The sequence below is a fragment of the Anticarsia gemmatalis genome, chromosome 3 (genome assembly GCF_050436995.1).
Source record: "Anticarsia gemmatalis isolate Benzon Research Colony breed Stoneville strain chromosome 3, ilAntGemm2 primary, whole genome shotgun sequence".
NCBI classification, from domain to species: Eukaryota; Metazoa; Arthropoda; class Insecta; order Lepidoptera; family Erebidae; genus Anticarsia; species Anticarsia gemmatalis.
The window spans coordinates 9,637,869-9,659,155 of NC_134747.1; the positions used below are offsets into that span (position 1 = coordinate 9,637,869).

Below are 21,287 nucleotides of genomic sequence, written 5' to 3' on the forward strand. Positions count from 1 at the left end.
GTCTCATTCGGAACTTTATGTCGTAGGCGATAGCGCTACAGCGTGTAGGGATGCGTCAGTGTCATGAAGGGTGGATCGATGGGCGCGGGAGGTGAGCCTCGGCGAGCGCGCCCTCTGGTGGCGAGCCGAGGCCGCGGTTAGTTCGCAAGGCTGGCGGGCGGCGTCCGGGCGTGCCGTCGTCTCCGCACCCGGACCCATTTTCGAGGTGAGTGCATACTGCGTATCACCCATACTCGATTATGTCTGGAGCCCGCACATGATGTTTCACTTCTCACAGTAATAAAACGTTATTATAATAATGAAGTTATCAATATTCGAGTACATTTTAACAAGTGCGTAAATCTATGGGCTACTTTTTGTATCATACCCAAATATTCAGTTAAATTTGGCTCCTTTCTTTTCCATTCAAATTGTACGGTAGTTAATATTATATTTTCTTTAAGAAAATGCTAATTTTCATAAACCTTGGAGTCTTTTGTAATGACTAGGCTCATTACAAATGTCTCAAACCATGTAGGTTCACTTAAATATGCTTTTTTCGACTATGCGCTAAGCGCTAAGGTGCTTATATACCAACAAATTTTATCTTTGTATGAATGCAAATATTATTGGTAAACACATGACAGCGTCACTAATTATAATGTTTATCCAAAAAAGTAAATGAGGTGTGAATAATTAATAAAATGTTCCTGGCTATTACTTACTTGAGTTTCAAATCTGTACAATCTCGTGAAGCGCGATAAGTGGGGTTATTTCGTGTATTTATGGAGAGTTACCAGGTACTTTGTGTTTTTACTGTTATAGTAACCATGGGGATTTTATGAGTTCGATATTGTTTGCTTCCTGTGGCTTCGATAAGGATGAATGGAAACATGGGCGAAATTTAAAAATTTCAACTTATTAACTTGTGTTCACAGTTGTTATTAGTGTCTGGTCAAAGCTTTATTTAGACGGCTAATACTTACTCCTATCACTGGTTTATTTAGTTTATCGTAGTTACGTAATCGTAACGACAATATAAACATTGAACGTGAGCTAAGCGCGGATGACGCAGTCCAGTCAGCCTACAGATTTTCCTAGATTTTCTTACCAGCCAATCCCAATGCATACCTAATAACCATATTTATTTTATAAATGATCTTAACTACTACTACTTCTAATGAATTCGAGATAAATAAATACAAGTTAAATTATTCTTTTTTATGATTTTCTTTCTTACGTTCTTATGTACCTACATATACATACTTACCTAAATAACAGATATTTACCTAATAAAACATACTAAGGTATTTATAGGCAAGTAGTTAGTACTTACCTTCTGATTCGGGACGACTTAGCTTGGTTTCGTAACTGAAAAAAATATCAAAGCTTGATAAAAACAATACAATTTTCAATGTCGCCTGATGGCCCAATAAATTAAAACCATTAAATGAAGAATTTTAGATAAGTAAGGGCTATAATAATATCGGTTCTTAATAGAATTCATCTCGTCTTCAGAACAAAAAAGTACTTATAAATATTTGCGCCAAATACGGTTAAAGCATCGCTAGAGATTTATTAACAAACAGTAGATATTACAGCATGAGTCAGAAGCATCGTCGGAAATACTTAGGAATAAGAAGAATCCATCCGCCTTTTAAAAAGTTTCCCTTTATGGCAAGATGTCATGTGCATTCAATGATTTTGTCCTTCGCTTCACCGCATGATACTTATAAATATGTAATAATTAAAAAAGAACTATTAGCTTGTCCATATGAGGTAGACATCAGCGATTTTATGGCTACATACATAGTCAAAGGGATCGGAAGCGTAGTGTGAACTTGCTTCTTGAACATGATACGAAATGCGACAACACTCTCAAGGTGATAATGCGACACAAACATTGCAATTTATGGAAAAACTTCCTTTGTGACATTTTCTTTGTTATTTTATTTGCAAACTAACGTAACTACTACCACTATAATTCAAATCATAGTAAAATCTAGTGTCATGTTAGTCTTAGATGTCTCTATTTTCATAGGATTAGTGGTACCTACAGCCGGCAATCCCTAATGTCGTAATGTGGCTAAAGGACGTACCTAATGAATACTAACTAGAACAGTCCAAAACCGCCTTGTTATATGCTCTCAACTCAAATAGGTGCCTGTAGAGAAAGGATCAGCCGTCAACAGATTGACCGCGGTAAAAGTTGGCATTGCCAGAACTGTACGTTTTTAATAGTTAGGTAGGTATATTAGCAAGACCGTATAATATAAATATAATATAATATAAAGACCGTAGTTAGGTATATTAGCAAGACCGTATCAAATAAATGACAAACAAGACTGATAAGATTTTAATTTAAATCCATTAATTAAACATTGTTTTAAAAGAGAAACTATGTTTCTCCGATCATCGCGTATTGTCAAGGTCATATCTACTTAAGTAGTCAGGAGCACAGTGCATTATGAGTAATAACATATCGATTCATCGGCTTTCACCTAAAGGTAAAGGTTAGCGGTTTATGTGACGTATGTACCTACATACCTACCTACTTATAATATAGTAGGTAGGTATCTCTCTCCATCATTTACAGTCAGACAACAGATAATATACCTCCCTAATGCATTTAAGTCGTGTGCATTGCCGAATATTCGTAGACAGGGCCGCGGAGTAATTGCTCTTTCGGCACTAATTTTAAACTAACACCTAAAAGCCAAATTGATATGAAATCGGGAATGTTTTTTTGAACTGAACTAAAATCAGCTTAAAAGCCTTATAACAACTAGGACACGACTGTTTCATTGGCTCCATGACAGGGTTTCCACTTGAATTCAAGGCAAAGTCTTGTAAGTTTTGAGATCTGTTGAGAGCCCGAGAACAAAAAGAATGGTTTATTATGAGTACCTACTTGACTGGTGGGATAGAGTTTTATACACCTACTTTTTTTACGTTTTATACACTTACAAACCTACTTTTGATTACTTACTTATTGTTACGTACTTAATGTGATTGGCACTTAATACGGGGCTGTTACACACTCGCAACTGTGAATCTTTAAACCCGTGTAACTACGTCTGCTCTGAAACAATTTTAATTAAAAATTAGCATGAGAGGAATTTAATGAATGTGGTTCTAGCCTTATAAGAACATAGGCCACGACTTGCATTACTTAATTGACTTCATTGTGTACATTAAAATACATTCACTCTTTTATAGCTTCTTTAGTTTGACTCTTACAAATTTATTTTGTTTTCCTTTTCAATTTATATAGTGTCTTGTGTACTTAAGCTAAAAAAAACGACGCACTTCGTTACTTGCTGCGCACATACTGAAAATAGTTATAAGTTATTAAAATTTTAGTTGAACACGTCCTAACCAAGGTCGACGGATATATCAAGTGAATAGTAATTGCTTATTACAAGTGTATAACGAAATAACGTATTTTGTTTTGTACCTTTATAAAGAACAAAGTATGCCTACCTACCTACCTCTTCTCTTCGCAATAAATGATTAGGAGTTTTCATTTTTCGGCTAGAACTTTAACCGCGTTAAAGATTTCCCGAGAAAAAATCTCTACGTAAATTTTATTGATCAAAGATTTTGTAAGCTATTGTAGAAACAAAAGCATTTTGTTTTAAACGTAATAGTAGCGTGTAGGTTATATTGGTTATAAATCAAATAAGAGGCATCTCAACATACTAAATCCCGCTGTAAAAGACAACACTATGCCAAAGACATTAATATCATCACCATAAGCAAACTTTGAATCTTAACCAGCAGGTTCACCCCTTAGTTATTTATCTATCTATGAACAATTTAGTCAAAATGTCTAGAAGCCTGGCATACCTTATAGGTGACCTCCAAACGATGATTTTTTATTAAAATAGGTTGGCAGTAAAATAAAATGTAGGTACCAGGCACTAGAGTCTAGCTCGAATGACACCAATAAATCTGAGCTATTGGAACAGTCTGCTGAATTATGACTTACTTGGCCTACAGGCTAAACAACTACAGGTTTTAAGTTTCATAAGGTACTGTTGAAAATACGCGATTAATAATAATATAGGTACTTGGTATTAAATCCGAAGTGGTGAAGCAGAACATAGAGCTTAACGGTTAAAGATAATCTATTAGAAAACGATGAATTTATTGTTAGATATAAGGAAAATTAAGTAAGTTCTGCTTCAAACAAGTAAGTAATTAGGTACTACATATACTACCTACATACTGCTTAATTAAATCATTAGTAGGTAGGTATAGTTTGAAGTAGCCTTCGATGTACACAAAGGCTGTTAACACGCTAGATAAAAATCTTTGTATCTTTGAATGAACAGAATTACAGAACCAACGAAACAGCATAATCATCATCTATTATAAAGGTCTAACGCACGTTAGTTAAACAATAATCGTCAAAGAGCTCCTCTTTGTGTAGTCATAATAAATATCATTAAGCGAAACAGCCACGTTATGTTAGAAATTCTCATTTCGCTAAGGGACAAGCGGGTGCGGCGTAGAAGGACGAAATAAAATCTGCTCAAAGGCCTTTGAAATCATTGTTGTCTTTGAAACGAACCCTGCCAAGGTATTTATATCATAAAAATAGAAGAACCTCCAATAAAGCTGTTATAGTAGAAGCTATGAGATTTATTCTGAAAGTAGCATTCCTATTTTGATCACGGTCAAATCGATTTTATCAAACATTTTATTGCTTAGTACGAGCTACGAATAACAAGAGTTTATTTATTTACTTGCATATTTTAAAAATACACACATACAATCCGTATGTATTTCGCAGCATAGTCTACAGAGCGCTGTCTACACATAGTGGAAGTGCAGAAACTTTTCCTTGCTATCTAACTACTAAATTAAGCTAGTGTCAGTCTTCATACTGCAGTCCAAAGTTTAGTTTTTCATGAAAATTATAACAAAGAAAACTGTGCGCATATACCTGGTTAACTTTTACAAGGTTTTATCTAGATACGTTATTTTTCTCTGTCTGGATAATAAGCAGATGTCTGTCGTTCAAGTATAAACGTTCTTTGATTAAATTTAAGACTCTCATACGTATGTACCTTGAGCGTTCATTCCATATCTTTCATCTCAAAATGAGTAGGTACCCCTCTGCTGTATTTGTATGAAAATCACGTCTAACTTTCTGCTAATTTTACGTTATAAGGTTGAAGGCAGATACCGCATAGAATATGATATAAAGATGAGATAATAAAGTGAACACCAGTTGCTAAATAACATCAGCAGACTATGAGCCGTTGAAAAGAAAATCATGTAAACAACCATTTTCTTTTTAATCACTTCTGAGTTCTGGCATAAAAAGTAAGCTTTTACTGTTCAAAAGCTAAAAGTCTGTTAACCGTGTTGCCGCAGCAATTTCCATCCTGTTTAAGTATTTGATTAATTACCTCGTATAAAGGAACCAATTAATATGCAAACGAACGAGATGACACGTTGTAAAAGTAAATATATATAGAGTCGTATCTCATTCCGTCTGCGTTGTGGAGTGGTGTCAGAGGGTGGCACTCGTCCCCGACACCCCCGCCATAACATCACGCACGGCGCCGGGTGACCCTTCCCCTCGCCACATTTGTGCCGGACCACGTTTCCACAGGATTTTCCGACCAACGCATTTTTTTTATTTCCACAATCGCGTCGGTTATAGCTCGCCGTACCAGATCAAATATCACCCTGCATTATGAGCATCACGTGTGGCTGACTCCCGAATATATGAATACGTTATATGACTGTACCTGACCACAATGTTAGACGAAAGTTATTCGATTATATCAATAAAAAGTTGTGCTTGTTGAATCGACCTTTATAAAAGTTTGATTATCTGTGCATTAACACGAATAAAATTCTTACATTTTCTAGAGAGAAAATATTACTACATATATTATATTGCTTTACTGAAGTCTCTTATTAGATTGAAGTCGAGCACTTACTTGGATTTCCATAAAGAGAAATAAGATAAAGATAACTTCCTTACAGGAACTTAAAAGTTCTTTATCACCGACGCTTTGCGAATATCTTAAAGCGTAGGTATCGTCGTACAAACAGTACAAAGAGCTTTACTCAAAGCCGGGCTCACGATCTTGTCTCTCAACGAGACGTAAATTCTGCTCTACACTTGCAGTGACTCGCACCCTATCCGGTTTCCAGCGAACGACGTAAAAGCTCCCTTTGGTCACAAAACGGCATGACGGAACATAAAACCGTCTATATTGCAGAAACTTTCCGAACATGCATGCAATAACCTGTTAACCATTTTATACTGTAGTAATAAACGTATAATATTCTGGATCATCTACTATTTCTAATACATATCTTGAAAGTTGAAAATGACACAAGGGCGTTAATTTTATTTCTGACATTTAAATTTAAATGCTCTGCCAAAAATTTACATTTGTATAAACATTCTCCTGAAAATAATTTCCATCATTAGCTAGCATGACTTCTTGTTTCACTCGTACGTATATTAATAACTGTCAGTTATGACACTAATTGAAATCTTAGATTACATTTTATAGAGCTTGTTATCCTCGAAAATATAAGCAACTAAGTATATGAATCTGAGTGGCGTTATATACGCGTTGGTGGAGCGCTGACGTCATTCACGGAGATGGAGGCCACACGCCCCCTCCCCCTCGCTGCTCGTATAAACCCACCCCTCTGAACTACCCTCTCGCATCTCTTGAACCTAGTGCTGTTATCGGAGACTGGTTAATGAATTCTCATTAATTGCTGTCCCCATTACCCGTTATTGAAAACCTTTGACATTTACCTTGTGACATGAGGCTTTTATGAAACCTCATTTAGCTATCAGGGGTTGTGATATTTTGAGTCGTAAACAAGAGATTCTCATTTGATATTGATATTCTCGGTGCAGTGAAAAATTCTTAAGCAATAACGTGTTGAGCATAACATATAAACATACACTTGATATTGAGTGAATAACTTGTGACCGGCATTCTTTAGCAGCGGTATGTACTGAGAATTCTCATAAAGTTATATTAAACTCTCAGGGTGCTTTATTTAAAAATAGTTCTTTTGTTATCCAAACAAGACATGACGGTGTTGTTTATTGATGGTGGCTAAATCGTGACAGCAGACTCATCGATGCGAATTCAACATAACTTATACGATAGGTACCTAAGTTACATTGATTTCAACGACGATCTATTTATTATATAAATTTAATGAATATAAAATAAACAATGCATTATTTAAAATGTAATGAGAAAGTAAAGAAAATAATGCATTGGGTTCAGTCAACTATAATCTGTCCTTTGCGTTTTTAATGTCAAGGCAATCACAAGACTGGAGATAATATCGAATCCAGATCATCTGATTACTTTCACTGCCGTAAGCTTGGCATTTGCGAGGAATTTACAGTTTGCAAAACCTGCAACATTTAGATATACGAGGTCACAAAGACTTAATGCATTATATAAAGAAGAAAAACCAAACACCCAGAAATATTCTTTTGAGAGGATAGAGCTTAAGACGTTTTCAAACAGAGATAATTTGGGTTGCTACTAGACACTTACAAATACTTTCTAAGTTTTCCACGGATATTAATCATTTTCTTTGTTTGGGTTACTATTAATTTCGATATTGATGAATCAAAAGCAACTGCTTAGAAAGTATCTAATCGTTCAACTGCTTTTCAATAATACACGGCCACCACCGTGATGTTTAAATTAGATTTTCATTTTCACTGTGTAAGTAGAACTTCTATCTTGGAACGCAATATCATTGTAAAGTACCTATTAAGCCTTAATAAAACTCGATTCTGTTCGAATTGCTTTTTAATTTCTTTTCATCGGTCGCTAAACCCGGTTTTATCGAATCTCGTTCAATTTTATAGGGACGATTTTTGTCTTTATTTATATTGTTTTGCGAAGAAAAGCACGAACTAAATTGCGTAATTCGGCGTATAGATAGTATCAGAAAGTTGGGCATTGATGTGAGTTGCAGTGGGGCAAGAGGGTGCGAAGATATACTTACCAAGTAACATTTCTACAAGGGGTGATACGCTTGAAGAGCTGCCTAATCGGCTGATTTTATTGAGATTCATTAGAGAGGGTCGCTTTTACTTGGCTTGTTGCTAATACACTGGAATACTGGAAGGTCGAGCCGATACAAAAATGTCTTTTACTGTCCTTGATTAATTAAAAATAGACATTATACTATCTTTAAAATGGTTAAGTAATGAAACTCATAAAGTATTTCAGTCATTAGATACCTACTGTATGTTTTATTTGCATATTATGTACTGAATGAAAGTAGTAATATGTTAATGTTCGAGTAGAACTCGTTACTACCCGGCTATAAACATGTTGTATTCGTCACTAAACGGCCACTACCGCATTCATGTGTTGATTAATTTAATAATGTGATCATATACAAATAATATTTACTTTAACTACCATTATAATAGAAAGAATACTTAAACAAGAACACCTCGTCTGAGTTTTCGCTTTGTAATGGAAACTACAATCGTGTTTTTCATTTACTCAACGAATCATCATTAATGCATCTGCGTATGGCGTTCACTATGTTTATTATCCGAATATTTAAACATATACGCTGCAGTGCCTGCAATGGTATACTGTAAATATTCGCATGTCAACCTGAAATAAGTTGAACGAGCTAAGAATTGTGTTGGTCGAGACAGTAAATCAGTAAGCCAGTATAATAAAAAAGTAGAATATACTTAAAATTAAACCCATTTAGCTGAAATGTACAGTTTAGTTAGAGCAACAGCTTTACGTAACAGCATGCCTAAGTAAAACAGTTTGTAGAACGATATAGCAGTAGACACTTAGCAGTAGTCACGTATTGATCGAGAGGATTTATTCGCCACCTCCACAATGAGCCTTTTAGTCCTAAGGGACATAATCATATCGGGCAACTTGCCAATAACTTCGTAGGCTCCGGTTATTGGACGTCCTCACTCGATGCCAAGGGCACCACAAGGACGCCACACACCGAAAATGCCAACCAGAGTATATTTATTTATAAGAATCTACTTTTACATTTTCGTTTGAAAACGTGGTTTATATTTAAGTGTTATGTAAGAGCTACACGCTTACTTAACAAAAATTTTATAAGCTGAAACTATACATATTTTTAAGTCATCTATTCATTTCAATCTGGCTTAGGACAGAACATGCAAATTTAGCACTAAATTCTAGAACTTAAGTACTGTAGAGACAGTTCCTTTTAAGAGAGACCTTTAGACAGAGACAACTGGGTTATAAGCCGGTATAGAAACAGGACAAACGTGTTAATGAATGCGCCTACAATCGATTTTGCGATTTATTACTATGATAGAGCACTCTAGCTATTAATGTAGATCAAAATGATCAATCAAACTAATGGACCTGTATTCTGTAGTAGTCATTTACCATTATAGTAAGTATTATCGTATTCGACAAAGTACCTAGGAACTAATGATTGTAATACAAAGACTCGTTATTTTCAAACACGGCATTACAAGTATTATGTAAACTTAACGCGTCCCAACTGCAACGTTGATGTAGAGACTTGCTAGAGTAAGTAACAGTATGTACAGTACATCTCGGGACGATCCACAATAGTGATAATGGTTATGCTCAGTCACATTGTATTTTCAACTGTTTTGAATTAATTGTGCAGAACATAATATTTAAAATAAAGTTAGTATCACCCAAAACGTCGTAATTATTTGTTTTAGTTGTTAAAATTCTTACTCATCTAATGAGCTAATGAGCGCCTACCTATCAATTATCATAATTCCATTTATGTAAATACAAAAGCTTACAAACGCAAACAATAGACGTCGACTAATCGACTGTCGTCATAGCTATCGTGATAAAGAGATTTTCATCTAACGAGTCATTCACTTCTCGACTTGTTTTCACCTTTTGCAGTGAGAGACTTGCGGTGATGACGAGCTTTTGAGGAATTACGAGGTGGGGCAACTGGATCAGCGAGAAGTGGACAGAGTGGACCGGTGCAGTGTGAAGTTCCTGGTGCGCGTGGTGGTCGTGCGTGCGGCCGCGACAAGTTCGTTCACACAGCGCACTCAGCGCGCGCAGCGTCGGCCGGCCGGTCGTGCGTGACATGCGCCGACGCACTGTGACACACTTGCGCCCGCTCCACTACGCATCCGTTGAGGTGCGATAACCGACCTCCTCCTGCGTGCCAAGTTTCGATTTCATCGACGCGGTCTGTAGTCGCACGTGGGCTGCAAGACGCCGCACATCTCGGACCCTCGCAGTGGTACAAGCGAGACTCCGCGCCTGATGTAACACATGCAAAACGATCGATCGTGGTTTCCTTCAACACTGGCTGCATACTTCACACCGACACACCAGAGACCAGATTCGATCGAATAATTTGACGTTTAGTGACATGTCGCGTAGACGTGCGCTAGACGTACGAATATAAAATAAACATTTTGTGAAAGTTGAATAAATCAATTCGTCGAGTTCAGTGCAGCGTAGAGAGTGTAGTTTGATAAGTGCAACATGACGTCGCGATCTAAGGAGAAGGTGGCAGCCGCCTTCCGTAAGCTGTTCCGATCCCCCGAAAAGTTGGACAACGATGGTGCAGGGCCGAGCGGCTCACCGGCCAGGCGAGGGATCCTCCGCAGGCACAGGTAACATTATACTTTACTAAGTTTAATAAAGCTATCTACCTTCAGTAGAGTAAGAAGCACATCACAATCATGACTACTAGCGCGGCGGATAGCTGGTTCGCACTCATAATGCAAAAATGCTTTAGGGCCAAATTCTCGGAATCAGCGTTTCATCATAAACAAATAACTGAGTAACACTAAGGTGAGTCAGTAACATGATTATGGCGAACGTCTGTTGTAACACCAGCTTGAGGTAAATGTTTGATAACAAACGATCGGTCACGTAGCCACTCATTCACTTGATCAATCACAATCTTCTACTGCTGTTATCCAATCGACTTCCAAAACACAGATCTTGAACCAAGTTTATAATTGGTCATTTCTCGGTTATTTAATTCAAACAGAACAGGAAAACAGCACTTAGGAGACTTAATTTATTTGTTTACTGTGGTAATTATTCAAGTAGTGAATAACTTGTTCAGGAATACACAACGATGTGTAGAGTGCAATTTCCTTATTTGTATAATTGGTCTTTATTTATTATGTTATCGTTATCGGTATCATTTTATAAACATTGACCTATGTATTTAGAAAATCATCGCAAGACATTTTGTAAGCTTCCGCCGTCGCATAAACTCTACATACTACAAATTATTATTTTGCTGAAATTATTATTGTAAAAGACAAAACTGTTAAAGTCAATATCGTATAAGTAAATTGTAACGCAGTTCACAAAAAGTGGGACACTCTAGTTTATAAAAATATATATATTTAGTCTGATGCGTCGACCTACTCTACATTATAGTTGATAATTACAAACAGCGTTATCTCTACTCTACAGCAAAGCACATATAAAATAAATAGTTTTAAATACTCGAGAGTAGATAAAGTCGTTGTAAGGTTCCTGTATAGTGTATAGTAAACACGGTTTTAAGATCAAGGCGTTTTATAAAACACGCGAACATTAATTACAGTTTTCAGTTAAGGTCAATATTAACAGGGCAGATGTCTACACGGCTGACTAACGACCAAGTCTTCAAACAAATATAACACGTCAATGCCGCATAAACTTGGCAAGCTGCACTTGTTCGATAAATATTTGAAAGGTCTGCATAGGCGAAGGTCACTAATAAAGCCGATGGCAAAGTATTTAGCTCGTATGACGAAAATGCAGAAGAATCTGTACAACTTGCCATTGAGTAAACAATACTCGCTCATTTCACTTTTAGTTTCATTATAGTAACAATAGATAATAACGTGAACGGCTCTTGGAAGTGCGAAACTGATTCTACGTCATATCTTGTCTCCTGTAGCCGACAAACAAAGGCATTGTTTACATGCAGAAGCTCACGGACACCGCTAGTATATTGATACAATGACTGACGTATCAATGCGGAATATTGCAACAAAGAAGCACTAAGCAAAACTACACGCAACGTCGATGTGTTTATTCAACCATTGTTAGTTATGACATAAAATATTAGAGCAGCATAAGCACAACACTAACGATCCATTAGTTGCATGTCATCTGATTAGATAGAGTCAGTTATTAATAGTTTAACGTAATCAGTCATTCACTTAGCAGTGACACGCAGCCGCGCTGATGAGATTATTCTGTTAGAATTTAGTTTTAGACGTTCACACGGTTGATCTTTAAATAGAATAATAATATATAAATAAACTAAGATTTATTTATGTTTAACTTGCTAGTGACCAGACCGCAGACACGTGTTGCTGTGTGGTGTGGACATCAAGGCGTTGTCATAGTTATGCCTGCGTACAACAATACACAATACGCATGCATTTCAAATACTCAATACTTTCGTCTCTTATGGCATTGTGCGTTATGTAAATTTGATCAGCGTTAAATTGCCTTTTTAAGATTATGTATGTGTATCCAGATGAAATAGTGAGGAAACACTAGCCCAAATCAAACCTAAACTGTATAAAACTTTTGCACCATATGAAAGTTGTTAGACAAAGATTACAAAATATAAACTCGTAGACTAATAAAACGGCTAAACTGCATGTTTAGAATGTTTAGCATTAACCTCAACATTTGTATTGAGGCGGTCTAATTTTATTCATTTTGAGTTACACTTTAATTTACTGATCTTTTGCCGATACAGCCGAGTAATTCTGAAAACTGGTTTACGACATACTCGGTACAAGCATCCATCAAATGAATTATGTTTCTCAATGACAGGTCTTCGATGTAACTACCAACTGATGTCGATTTGTAACGGGTTAGACTTGAAGTGCCCACCTTCTTGAAGCACAGCAAAATATATCAAAACATATAATTTCATTAATGTCTCAACATGCGAGATATTATACTGTAGTTGTAGACCTCAATAACTTTATATTCCTTTTATATTGCTATCAGTAATCACGGATGGTAAACAAGCAATTATATTATTGCGGAAAAAGGGCAATAACATGAGACTGCCGAGGCGTTCAGCCTCTTCACCTCAATAGTAGATAATTTTAGCATATATTAAGTTTTATTCTTAGATTGTATAAAACGTGTTTAGAAACCTTACTTGTGTTCGATAACGACATTTAGTTGGACTTAACGATACGACCAAGGCCTAGATGCAGTTTCACTTTCTTTTCTAAATATAAACTTGCACTCAGACTTGAACAACCTTTAGCTAGTTTATCTATCTAAGAGTTTTTGTTGGTTTTCTTTTTGGTGAGACTTATATTACGTACCTATAGTTAATAGTATAAATATGTCGATTTATTTTATCCAACTGCTGGCTGCCAGTTTGATAAAATTGTTTTGTTTTTAAATCATAAGATAGTCATCTCTATCTTTCTGTGAGAAGCCTTAAAGTCTACATATTTTGAAATTATCATAATGGCTCACAGCTTCCATTGATTACCTTTCAAATATAACCTGCTGAGTGGGCGATAAGTTCTTGGTAAATTCCTACTTTGACAACTTAGAATAGCTCAATAACTTCTATGAAATCCTCAAGTTATCTTTGTAAATAGGTAAATATAATGTTTGTGGACTTTATGTACAAAGCTTTTGTTGTTATTAACCTTTGCTTTTGTTGTGCGGTGTTTCGGAGCTATTTATACCTAATTACTTAACATTTTGCTTATGTTTATATTATAATTTGTTGTACATAGCCCCAAGACACTACATTTAGTTATGTTATGTTGATTGAGAACTTAATACCCCCGTATTAAGTTCTTAATCAAAAATAAATCCTTAATTCCTCCATTTGTTAGTTTTGGTACGAAATAGCTATTAAAAACGACAGTATAATTATGTTGGATATTAGTAAACAAATAACGTTACGGTCATTAGAGTTTATGCGAGTAATATGTTAATTTAACGTAATGGTACGCAAACTGTCAGCTACGACTATTACACTGATGGCATAATTAATAAGTCCACGCCTTATTGCCACCAACACATCTACTGTGCATTTTGAATCAGAACTCTTCTGTATCATACCGAGTTACCGACCATAATGTACGAACACAGAGTGTATTTTTAGAAATTTAAGTTCAAAAATACCTGCTTATCCGTCGGCTGGAAATTGTTTGTTTACGTAATATACGATACTTTGCATAAAACTGGAAGTGAATGACCCGACCAAAGTGCATTACACTATACAACACCTGTTTCATTTTACATTGGATTACATCCAAACTGACGGCTGACACTTTTTAAAATGATGTTTTTACGTCTTGTGGTGTGAAACATCGATAACAATTTATCAAAATCCTACGATGTACCGCTTCAAGACAAAGAAAACCCTGAAAATTGCATTTGCTGAGTTTTCGGGTCGGGGACGGACTTAATTAATGTGCCACCGACGATTTGTTCGACACTGACTCAAAAAGGTGCAAGATGGAATGCAGTACCAAACATAAATTACTTTGTTAGCTGACTTTTCCAATCGCGATAAAACAAAAAAAATATTGTTTAGTTTATAGGAAGGAAGTCTTAATATGTAGGTTACCTTTTTGGCAGGGTCGTAAATAGGTTACAAGTTTTAATTTAATAGTCCGACTAATGATTAATGAGAACAAGCAAACATCATTAGTATAAACCACAAATGGGGCAGTGTAATTGTTTCACATATTTTTAAAAATCTATTTCTGTAAACACAATTTTATTTTAGGAATAGGAAATTTGATCCCCTGCAAACTTACATAGAATCGTAAGTGTATGTTGATGGGATTTTAAATATTAAGCTTTGTCGTACTTCTTTATTTACACGTTTATAAGTAAAGGTACCCGGACTATTTTGTTGATAAATAAATAGTATATTATCGCTTGTTTTATTATTCTTATATTATAAACCGATGAAACCTGAGACGCGACAGCATCCGCCCGTGAGAATTACAGGCCGACTGCATTCCATACCTATGTACGAGTATATGCACGGACGGATCAAATGCGAGCATACCTTACTCGTTCGCACACAAACAATCTAGGGCATTCATTGAATTGAATTTGCATGATTTCTGAAGTTCTTTGTTTTAATGAGATAAACATAGAGGTCTTGGAATTCTATGATGTGCTTTGAGTGCGTGATTAAGATTACCTCATTCGTATTACGATTGCTTACTTATAGGCGCGTGTGGCACAATGGTAAGGTAAACGCCATGCCATACTATTGCTGTTTTACTCAACCTTGTGGGATATTTTTTTCTTTAAGCGGTAATTATAGTATGTATTTGGTGCTTTACAAGTTAAAATATTTAGTAGGTAATGAATCAGAGGCTTATTTATAGCAATGATTGAGAAATGTTCGGAATCCGGCACATTAAGCTGTCATTATTAAACACGAACGCAGAATTCCAGAATAATGTCGGAGTTCCCGCTCATATGGCTATCCTGAGTGACCACCTACTAATGCTAAACATTCCGTAAACATATCGGACGAATTATAAAATATTTTAACGGTTACCTATAACATGAATATCCAAACATACTTGAGACTGCGTCCACATGACACGAGTACGATAAGTTTACAAAGTGCTCATCTGTCTATCGATGGAGTAAGCAAATAGGTAAGGCCTACATCTTTTATATATACCTATATAGAATGTGCATGTAGGTCAATGATATCTATAAATACACCGCATATTATGCGATGCTGAATGATTATTTTCATGCCTGATCGCAATCAGTTATTTACTAGTGCGTAGGTTGGTTTATGTATTTAAATGCCGGAATAAGCCAGTCGATGACGGACTGCATGTCGTGCAAGGAGACTAAAGAAATTAGAAACTTTAAACTGCGGCACGAAAGATGGGTAAAGCACTAATTTAGTACGTGTACCAAACTACATTTTTCAAGCGATTATAATCGTTTGTGAATGTAACGAATCAGTTACCAATAGTTTAATTTGGCATTTATGTTTCAGAGATGGTGTTAGTCCGGCAGAGGCGGCAGCGGCAAGCCTGCCTGCAAGCCCTGCTGCGTCAACTCTGGTCAAGAAGAAGGCAGGCGGAGCTAACGAAGCGAGAGAGCGAGCGGCCGCAGTCCGGACGCGCAGACTGATGAAAGAATTGAAAGAAATACAGCGGCTACAGAACAGCCGGCCTGATCCCCTCTTTACGGTGAGGCATTGGTTACTATTACTATTAGGTAGACATTGTTTTTAATTTAGAGCATTCAAATTCTCACGAAAGAATGAAGAGGAAGGAACTCACCCTATGAATGACACCTGCCGGTAGATCAATGTTCAACAATCATAGATGTTTACATTTAACAATAATAATTGATCTAGCTAGCGACTAGCTCTCTTGAGAGTCATTAGGTAACCTCAAACCAATCATTTCGTATGATTACTTATACGTGAATTACGTAAATCGTTTGAAGCACTATTTTATGGATTCATTCTGTTAATTAAATTAATAGCTAAACAGTTTCAATAGTTACGTTAGTAGGTAGATGTTAGTGTTTAGTTTATAATTGGCGAACGCTACATAAAAATATACAGATGCCTAGGTTCTTAAGGTTCATTGAATCGCCAAACAATATCTTAACAGGTTTATAGTTATTTATCAGTAGAAAGATTAGTTGATTAACTAAGAATCTTTTTTTAGTAGTTAACTATGTAGATACCTACCTATATAATAAAAGCGGACAGGTAGTATCTCTTGAATAAATAATGTAGGTACTAACAAAACATTGAGTTTCGACGCAGAACTCGTATAAACTTCCGATAACGAGCAAAAACAAAATAGTGGTACGTATCTACAAGACATACCTACTTACTTACCTACTATAAATATCAAATACAAAGTTCAATTTATTATGTTTTCATACAACTTGATTGGTTTTCGTGGTATTCGGGCCGTGTTGAATAAATAATTTGTAAACTCAATCAAATAAGTAGACTTTCGATTAAATTTTCAGGTGGAGCTTGTTAACGACAACCTATTCGAATGGCACGTTCGGCTACATCAAATAGACCCGGAAAGCGAGTTGGCGAGTGACCTGCGCGAGCTACACATTCCCCACATACTCTTGCATCTCGTTTTCCCGGAGAACTTCCCATTCGCACCACCTTTCATGCGGGTCATTGAACCTAGAATAGAGAAAGGATTCGTAATGGAAGGTGAGTAAATAGAAAATAAAGCAATAAGCATTTCTCAAGTTTATTTTGAGCAAAACAATCTGAAATTGATAGAGTACCTGCCCCTATCCACCAATTTTTTTTACAAAAGCAATTACTTATATCAAGTTTTTTGACCCTAGAATCAAACTCAGAACGACAATAACAATATAAAAGCACTGTTTGTTACTTAATCTTATCAGATCTATAAACAAGTATTTTACCGTTGTTGAGTCGACAGACGATCACGCCTGCCTTGATTGATGATATCTAACGATAACGAAATGATTGGTAATTGTTGCGGGTACAAAAGACCCATTGAATATCATCCTTCAGTGCGATCATAGCGGGAAGTGACGGTTGCCCATTCAACTCTATTCTTAGGTAAGTAAGAACATTTACTAACCTAAGAATAGACCTAACGATGCCTGAAAATTTGAACCTTGAATGTTTACTATTTCTAAATGAAGTAATGAAAGACTGAGAGAGTAAGAAAAGTAAAAGGTGTCATCCAATTAACAATCTCCCCGAATTGAAATCGACAAATCATTTTGCTATAAACTTTAATCCATACGTAGCAAAGAGAAGTGTCCATTACTGTTAGGGTAATTGGTGGCTATTGTATGATCCAGGAGGTGCGATCTGTATGGAACTGTTGACACCACGCGGCTGGGCTTCCGCGTACACAGTAGAGGCAGTAGTGATGCAGTTCGCAGCGTCCGTGGTGAAGGGGCAGGGTCGCGTGGCGCGGGCGCCTCCGCGGCCCTCCTGCGAGTTCAGCCGCCGGCGCGCTGAGGAAGCATTCCGCTCCGTCGTCAAAACACACGACAAGTACGGATGGGTGACGCCGGCACTCTCCGATGGTTGAGGTACTACAGCTTTATCTTACTCATTTACATTTATAATCTTAGTAGATGATACCCATCCTTACCCCCCAAAGTTCTAATGTAGATAAGTGATCGAAGAATTAGTTCTTAACATTGACCGAAATGCCACATGTCCTTGCATTGAATGATAGAATGACCACGAGATATATTTCGTAAGAGCATCATTTATCAATTGAGACGATGAAGCTGGTCAATTGTAGGATAGCCGCTCGTATCACTTCACTAAATATAGTATGTGACGTTTGAATCCTACCGAAATCCTATCTATTTATTTGTTTACAACACTGTGTCTGGCGTTAAATATATTCACTTATAATGTTCCTATATTTTTTCAGTTTCGCTGATCAACCATATAATGCAGAAAGGATCTCCTTTAGTTATTCTTCAAGAACAATTTTTAGTGATAATTAGTGCAAATTTTGATAATGCTCTGCTCTGTGTAATTAGTTTATATCAACTTGTTTAAGATCAGTGGAGTGTTTTATTGGAATATCGAAAAATAGAAATTACTTTATATGTATAACATTAGAGTGTATTTTGGGTGATGCAATTTTAACAAAACCTATTTCGTCGACCCACGTTGTCGTCATCCTCTGGTTACACAAGCACCAAAATGTGAACGCTAAACGTCTTCAGTATTCTCGAAGCGTGTGGTGATTAACTAACTAGCGGAAACAAGGTCACGGTTACCTGGTGAGCCGTGAACCGTGAGTCGTGACGCATTGCCTACGTTACGAAGCTGACTGCAACATCTTGAGAGCAAGGAATTAATGAGCGATAGATGTGGTTAACGCAGCATCTGTAGATTAATAAATGTACCTTTTATAATAATAATATGTCGTCTCTCCATGCATTCTCCGTCTAAGTGTAACTAGTTATGTTGTGCCAAACTTAATGCTCATCGCCTACATCGTAACGCTCAATTTATTCGAAAGTTCCCATTGATTCGTTGAAAAATACTTAATATTTCCGTAAGTGCTCGATTAAAGTTTTAAATAAATATAAAATAAAATTACTTACTAACATATATTTTGCAGAATAAAATATTAATGTTTTAAAAGGAAATGTTTCCGTCCCGAAGTCATTTAATCATTTTGATAACATTATAGATTCGTAGTGTTTGAAATTCCACCAAAACGATTCTAAAGTAGTTTGTCATTTCATCTTTGATCTATTCTTTGTATTTGTACCTATACAATATGTGAGATAAGTGTCATTTTATGTACCTAATACTTATTGAAACAATCTAGGCTCTGCATGCTTGTGTAAAACTGTAGTGCCAACACTGCAGTCCTTTTATGAGTAGTGGAATGCTCAAATTAGTTAATAATTTTAAATTGTGAAATGAAAGGCTTGTGGTAAAATTAATGTAAATTAGGAAAAAATAGAAAATTGATGTTGTTAATTTGTGTGGTGAACCAAAGATGTTTTATTTTTATGTAAACTTCATTCAGCGCAAATGTGTATAAATTTGACTATATGTACAATGTTAAAGGTGTAATAATAAATACCTGCTCAAACGAGAACAAGCTTATTACTAATTCCTATAACCCTGATCCAACATATTCCTGTAAATATTGATGTAGATAATAGCACACTTCACATTTAACTACTCCCATGTCTAAAACTAGGCTGGGAGTGTACCTTGGGCTTCTTGGCAAAACATCTGACCAGGTATGCAGTGGGTTATGTATAAGTATGACAACATGACTCACACAATCAATGCATTGAACATGATCTAACTGGGACCCACCCTACATTTCGGAACTATGCAACATATTAGCAAATACAGACCAAAAAACAAACAGTAATTTTATAAAATAAAGAAGAGTAATAAAATGTTTGGCTAACTGAGGGAACCCATCCACTTTTTATTGGTGACTCATCTAATATGCTAATACAATTACAAGGTGGCCCTTAACTTTTAGGTACTGTAGGCAACATTACGCATATAACAACTTCTTGTTCTTCTGTAATGTCAGACTCACTTCAACATTACCCGTGACTATACAATTGTTGACCAGAACTTGGTAACATGATATTAGTATCACCAGTGTTGAAGACCAAACAGATTAATCAGAACAAGTTTGTTGTGGAGGGTGATATTAAAAATATAACAAATACCATTATAACTGGCCAGGTCTTGAAACACTACACTCATAGACCAAAACCAATGCTTTCTAAACTTGGTTGTGTTCATACAGTGACTTCAATATTGGTTAGATTAGTAGCAATGAAAAGATGGAATACATTGTAATCACTTTATACAAGAAATGAAAAATAAAATTAATGTTATAAATATAAGTGCAAACTATCACAAGCCAGATCAACGTCCTCCTCGCAGCGCCAGCACCAAGTGAAGTACTGACCCACCCTGAACTTTGTAGTCCTGTGCCGTTTTCTCGTCGTTCCTGAAAAAGCAAGTATAAATAGCTTTTATAAACCTGTAAGAACAAATGTCTTTTTGCTAGAAGATTTTAAAGAAATTGATGATTTTGAATGACTTCAAAGTAGTTTTGTGAATAAGTGAACATATGAGCCACAAGCTATAAAGTTATTTCAACTTGTTGTTGCAATAAATAAGTTACTGAACTCGAACATAAGAAGATGGGAAAACCATCAACACTTACATTTGCTTTCCCGAAAATATAAGACGCTGTTGTTGAGGTGGAATGCCTTCTTTCTCTTCAACTCTTTCTTTGATTCTTTCCACTTTATCTGTAGGTTCTATGTCGATCTCAATCTCCTTTCCTGTAAGCGTCTGTAAAATAAACGAGGTTAACGAAAAAAAATACATTAAATTGATAGTACAATCAATTTCATCTAGACTTACCTTTACTTTAATCAACATATTGATAAATTTACTTAAGAATTATCAACAACTAAACTACAATAATTACAAAGGCTTAGCAAAATGCGCCGCTATATTTCTATACGGTAGAATTTTTGTCACTTTTTGCCTGTTCATTTGACAATTGACATCTTGTTTGAGAGAGACGTGAATGTCTCGGTTGCAGTTACAGTGAATCTAGACTCTATGGTTAGTCGAATAATTTGATATCATAATTTTTTTTTCATAGTCAAAATCCATCTGAATATTATATTATTTTCACTTTAAAACAGATGATACTGCGATTCTATAAATTGATGCTGCTAGAACAACGATCTCAGTGTAACAAGTAAGTA

At 36.0% G+C, this 21,287-nt stretch overlaps 2 protein-coding genes across 2 annotated transcripts; one reads left to right on the plus strand and one right to left on the minus strand.

Moving 5' to 3' along the window:
* Nucleotides 1-50: 50 nt before the first annotated feature.
* Nucleotides 51-19,630, plus strand: LOC142987539 (ubiquitin-conjugating enzyme E2Q-like protein 1). Its single transcript, XM_076136366.1, has 6 exons — nucleotides 51-205; nucleotides 9,912-10,642; nucleotides 16,018-16,213; nucleotides 17,016-17,217; nucleotides 17,847-18,083; nucleotides 18,437-19,630. The coding sequence occupies exons 2-5, from the start codon at nucleotides 10,512-10,514 to the stop codon at nucleotides 18,080-18,082; spliced, it is 765 nt and encodes a 254-aa protein (XP_075992481.1). The 5' UTR covers nucleotides 51-205; nucleotides 9,912-10,511; the 3' UTR covers nucleotide 18,083; nucleotides 18,437-19,630.
* A 718-nt stretch (nucleotides 19,631-20,348) lies between these two features.
* On the minus strand, nucleotides 20,349-21,094 carry Nedd8 (Nedd8 ubiquitin like modifier). The gene is made up of 3 exons (XM_076136367.1): nucleotides 20,935-21,094; nucleotides 20,732-20,862; nucleotides 20,349-20,512 (listed from the first exon to the last, which is right to left on the minus strand). The coding sequence occupies exons 1-3, from the start codon at nucleotides 20,950-20,952 to the stop codon at nucleotides 20,428-20,430; spliced, it is 234 nt and encodes a 77-aa protein (XP_075992482.1). The 5' UTR covers nucleotides 20,953-21,094; the 3' UTR covers nucleotides 20,349-20,427.
* Between the last annotated feature and the right edge of the window lie 193 nt (nucleotides 21,095-21,287).